Below are 5,695 nucleotides of genomic sequence, written 5' to 3'. Positions count from 1 at the left end.
CTCTTACAAAATAGGCCCAATCAATGGAAGAAGCATGTGGCCTAGGGCACGCTGTAGTACAAAACTCCTTGAACCAATGTACCAAAAACCTGTTGGCAGACCAAGGAAGATGAGAAGAAAGGATGAAATGGAGAAGGAAGATAGCATGGTTAAAGATGGCAAGTTGAGTAGGAAATGGAAGACAGTGACATGTGGAAGCTGTGGAGGAAAAGGTCACAATAAAAGAAGGTGCACCGGACAAGGCTCAACTGCTGCTCAATCTAGTTAAATAGGATGTTTGGTTATGCTTTTTGATGCTTTTTGATGTTATTAGGCTGCTAAAACTTCTGGTTATCCTTTTTGATGTTATTAGGATGTTTGGGATATGGTTTTTGTAAAACTGTTGTTATCAGTTTGGGATATGTTATCAGTTTTATCTTATGGTCTTTTTGGGATATGTCTCAAACACTTTTATCTTATATTATCAGTTTTATCAGTTTGGTATATGTTATCAGGTTTGTCTTATGGTCAGGTTTATCTTGTCAGGTTTTAAAGCCATATTATGGTCAATTTGCCTTGTCAGGTTTACTTGTCAGGTTTTAAAGCCATATTATGGTCAACACAAACAAAACACAACTTCATTATAAACAAAACACACTTTATTACAAACAAAACACACTTTATTACAAACAAAACACACTTTATTACAAACAAAACACAGCGTTCACATTTCATTACTGGATTAACATTATGAAGGCTTCAAAAGAAGACTGATCAAAACAACTACAAGGATTAACACTAAAAGGCCAACAAGTATACACCAACTCATCACTAATGCAGCATCCTTTCTTCTAATTTCATGCTTCAATTCTTCAAATCTGACTTCAATGCTCGAACTGTGATTTGGGGCTTTATGAAACCCTAACTCTGGGGATGGAGGAGAGTTCACAGGAGGATCAATCCACACAAAGAACTTACATTTTGATCTCTGAAAATAAAAAATTTCAGTAAATACACGAATTAGGTGATAAGGGGATTCAAATACTTACCATTTGTGGGCATGTATAAAATCTCCGTTCAGGGTTTTTGGAGGTCTTCGATGTCTTCATCAATGCTGCTCTACCACACTTGCACATCACCATGACGGCTGTTAGGGTTTAGTTTGTATCTTCGATGCCTCTGTTCACAGATGAGGAAAGGGGGAAGAGCATGTTAGATGTTAGGGTTATAAATTGGGAGGGAAAGCAGTTCATTAGGATTAAATGACATTTTTACCCTCACGTTTATTGCACGTGAGGGTGTCAGGGTTAGCATTTAACAGCCAACTAACCTTAGGACCTTACTTTGTTAAAAAATTAAAAGTTAGTACCCTGAAACGTGATTTTAAACTCTTAGTACCTTAGATTGTTATTTAGTGTAAACCACAGGGACTAACTGCGTAATTATCTCATTTGAAAAAGGGTACTTATCTTTATGAAATTTATTGTTTTGAGACATTGAAGCTTTCTGTTTCCAGGTATCAAGCTTTTCTTTCATCTATAAATTAGAGATTTAAGTAGATTTATTTTTATAAAAGTGATCTATATAAACAATTGAAAATTAATTTCTGTATTAATTTATAAAATTTAAAACATCCTTCACCTTAATAGAGCAAAATTAACTTAGTTAGTGGTTGGATGAAAATTTATAAAAAATGTGTGACAAAACTATTATTATTTTCATATAAAAATTGCATGTATATTCTTTTTTATTATATATGTAACAAAATTAACTAACTAAAAGAAATTAAAAAGAGTTTTAGTAAATTGCCAAAATCGTCCCCGTGGTTTATATTTTCCATTTTCATCCAAATATCCAACTTAACAGAAAAAATAAACTAAGTTAGTGGTTTGGATGAAAATGGCAAAAAGTTACAAACGTGGGGGGCAAAATGGTACAAAAGTGTCATTTTGGACGAAAATGGCAGATGTGCCCAAACCTCAGGGACGATTTTGGCAATTAACTCCAATTTCAATCTTAGAGAAAATTTTCAATATATATTGAAAATTAAAAAATGTTGAAAACAATATATTATGATATCTATATATACAGATAATAAAAGAAAAACAATATTTAAGTTAAAATTAAAAAAAATCTATGGATAAAGAAATAAGTGCTACGAATATTTGGAAATTAAATAATTTGTAAACAGAATATTTTAAAAAAAGAAAAAAAAAACATTTGAAAAAAAATAATAGTTTTGTCTTTATTATCATCTTGAATAATAAGAATACTTGCAATATTCATTAATCAACTTCAACATATGAGCTGAAGATATAGAATGATAATGTCATAATCCATGATGGTCTACAAAAATTTAAAGCCCTTCAATCTCTTATAATAAAAATAATGGAGAAATAATTAAAAATGAGATAGAGTTAAGAGATGAGAAAATTAAGGATTTTAATTAAACATACTTTGACTAATGTCAATCTTACCCTTTTAATCTAAAAAATGATCAAGGGCCAAGATTAGTTCACTCAGTTCATTCTTAAGAAGTTGTTCACTCTTGAACCTAATCCTATATATATATAGCAACCACACAAATATGTGATTATGTGTATATTTATGTGTTATATTTTTAGATATAGCAACCACGCAAATATGTGATTATGTGTATATATATAGCAACCACACAAAATGTAACATATTCTCTCTCCTCTCTCCATTGTTACGAAAAGTGTGTTAGTGTCAGAAAATGTTGCAGGTGTCAGTAAAAATGTAGGCTACGCTGAAAATTTTAGTGGATCAGGTTTGGAAATAAAATTTTCAGGAAGTGGATCGGTCGACCCAAAAGCGGACTTTATTTCCAGACCCCACCTTCCCTTTGAAAAGATTACTAATAAAAACTTTAGATTTGGCTAACCTATCCTCCAAAGCAGCTATAGAATTCCATGTCATGGAGATAGACTTCACATGCAGGAGACCCGTTGGGAGCCGACTCGAGCCATGAATGACAACTATAACTCTCCGCCGAAGAGAATTAGGCTTGGTTTTATCTTGCTTCGAGTTTGCTCCATTTGCGTTACGGTTCTTGTGGCTTCTTCGAGTTTGCTCCATTCGCGTCCGGTGCATTCTTATCTTGCTTTTTTTCATCAAATCAAAGTAGCACTCGATTAATTCTATGTAGTTAATGTAGGGAACCTTTACTACATGCGCGTTGTCCGGTTCATAACCACACTCGAACGCGACTTCATCCCAAAGATCATCTTCAATCACCTTCTTTATTCCACCTTTGACGGTTACCACTCGGTGTAGCAAGATTAAACTTATTTCCCTACCGTCAATCAATGTTGGTGGCATTGTGTTTTTCTTGAAAATCCTGAGGAAACATGGTGTAAACCATAAGAGATTTTCCTCGAAAGTGGCACAATAAAACCTTCCATGCCCGACCAACTATTCATGTAGCAATATCAAATCCAACGCTTCTAAACAACTTTCAACAATCATGTCATTTTCAATGACATCCTCCTCATCTTAGGAAAGAAGACGTAACTCCTCTCGAGATTGCAACGGATTATCCTTCAAACCCTCGTGGTAAATCATGAATCCGACTTTTTCTTTCTTCGAGAAAACGATCTCCTTCTTTTTAATACCCGATGTGCTTTCACCGTTTAACCTCTTATTTCTCTCTCTCTCCCTCCCTCTCTCTCTCTCTCTCTCTCTCTCTCTCTCTCTCTCTCTCTTTCTTGAACTCTATCTCGTAATACCCCTCAACATATTTCTTGAGTTTTTTTCTTTTCTTTGTGGTGCCCATTTTCGACATCTAGACCCTCATAGAACTTGTCTAGATATTCCTCTTCAAATTTTATCTCCGACTTATTCTCAAAAACATCAAACCCTTTCACACGACTATCGAACATTTTCTTTAAAACACAAGTGTCACCGGTAGTGACCGTTTCAATTCCTTGAAACAATAATTGCTCTATGCTTAAAACATTTTTCTTGAGACTCGTAACGTAACTAACACACAATATGGTTTTACATTTTCCATCCACCGGTATCTTAACTTTACCAACCCTATGAATGAATGAAAATTCTTTTTTACTTATCATTCGTCGTTACACCAAAATACCTTTTAAAACATTTGAACACACTCCTATCGCCCGTCATATGCGTCTTAACCAAGTAACATTAACCAAGTAACCATTTACTACGGGTAATGGGCTAAGGTTAATGTGCTTACTCGGACATATAGAAACATATAGAAGCAATGTGCCCGAATTATTTGCACATGAAACAGCGAATCCCGGCCTTCCTCGGTCTCCCGACCGGTGCACTTCCCTTACGGCCAAACTTCTTTGCGAAACCCCTCGGAACCATCTTCTTGGGAAAGTTTTTTATGGGTGATTTCCATGACCGTTTGGATGGCTTCCCCTGTACGTACTGTTTACCTTTTTCGTTGCCCTTGCCGCACTTTCCGGTGTTCATCCCGGCATCACCGAAATCGGCACCAACGGACTTCCCTTTATCCATCAGACGATCTCCAGAACCATCATCATCATTCTCGGTCTTCACAGAACCCAACCTTTGGCTCTGATACCAATGTTGATATCACAGTTAACAGGTTCCCAGGACCAATCGGACAGAGAAGAACGATGATCACATATCGAGCCTCGGACAACTCACAGAAATTGGTTGAAAAGTAGTTATGGACAGAGACTTACTAACACTCCGTGACAGAAATAGAAAGTTACTAATGCGAGTCAGGAGAATGAAGAACAGACTGTATAAAGTTAATTTGAAGATTGGAAGGCCAATCTGCCTACTCTCAAACACAAAAGATTTAGCATGGTTATGGCATGCAAGGTTAGGCCATTTACATTTCGATGTTATTAAAGAAATGACTCGGAAGAACTTGGTACATGGAGTTCCTCAAATAAGTCATGCCAATCAAGTGTGTGACGCATGCTTATTAGGAAAACATAGTAGGACACCATTTCCAAATCAGGTGAAATTCAGATCCTTAAAACCTCTAGTTTAGTATATGGAGACTTGTGTGGTCCTATATCCCCACCAACACATGCTGGGAAGAAGTACATATTCCTACTTGTAGACGATTGTACTCGCTACATGTGGGCATATCTACTAACTTACAAGGATCAAGCATTCGAAACTTTCAAGCAGTTCAAAGAAAAGGTGGAGACAGAAACTCGAACCAAGTTAAAAATGTTAAGGACAGACAGAGGAGGAGAATTCACGTCGGCTGAATTCAACAAGTATTGCAAAGACAATGGCATAGCAAGACAGCTTACATCGTTGTATTCCCCACCGCAAAATGGAGTAGTGGAAAAAAGGAACAGGACGATGTTGTCAACTACTCGTGGTATGCTTAAGGCAATGAACACGCCAAAGAATTTTTGGGGTGAAGCAATAAGACAAACGATATATGTATTAAACCGGATTTCAACGAAAGCTTTAGTGAACAAGACCCCGTATGAAGCTTTGAAAGGAAGAAATCTGAATCTGGAACACCTAAAGGTTTTTGGCTGCACGGCATAGATGATAGAAGTGCACCTATGATATATCTTGGAATAGAAGAATGATTAAAGGCACACAGATTGTATGATCCGGCAGTAGAGATGTAAAGTTCATGGAAGGTCAACTATGGAACTGGAATAGTTATATGGAAACGGTAGATTCAGGGAATCCCGAATGGACAGACTTTGTTATTCAA

General features: G+C 36.2%; 1 protein-coding gene across 1 annotated transcript; it reads right to left on the bottom strand.

The window, feature by feature from the left end:
* Positions 1-712: 712 nt before the first annotated feature.
* On the bottom strand, positions 713-1,157 carry LOC110905514. Its single transcript, XM_022151203.2, has 2 exons — positions 1,029-1,157; positions 713-967 (listed from the first exon to the last, which is right to left on the bottom strand). Exons 1-2 carry the CDS (start codon positions 1,119-1,121, stop codon positions 728-730), a joined length of 333 nt encoding a protein of 110 aa, XP_022006895.1. The 5' UTR covers positions 1,122-1,157; the 3' UTR covers positions 713-727.
* Between the last annotated feature and the right edge of the window lie 4,538 nt (positions 1,158-5,695).

The sequence above is a fragment of the Helianthus annuus genome, chromosome 16 (assembly GCF_002127325.2).
Source record: "Helianthus annuus cultivar XRQ/B chromosome 16, HanXRQr2.0-SUNRISE, whole genome shotgun sequence".
Taxonomy (NCBI): Eukaryota; Viridiplantae; Streptophyta; class Magnoliopsida; order Asterales; family Asteraceae; genus Helianthus; species Helianthus annuus.
The sequence above is the reverse complement of the archived record's forward strand: the minus strand, read 5'-3'. Positions and strand labels throughout refer to the sequence as shown.

Excerpts from the sequence above, each read along its gene's own strand:
- LOC110905514 (XM_022151203.2), bottom strand. The coding sequence starts at position 1,121 with ATGGTGATGTGCAAGTGTGGTAGAGCAGCATTGATGAAGACATCGAAG. Across the intron at positions 968-1,028 it reads TTTATACATGCCCACAAATG|AGATCAAAATGTAAGTTCTT; the intron begins GTAAGTATTTGA and ends TTTTATTTTCAG.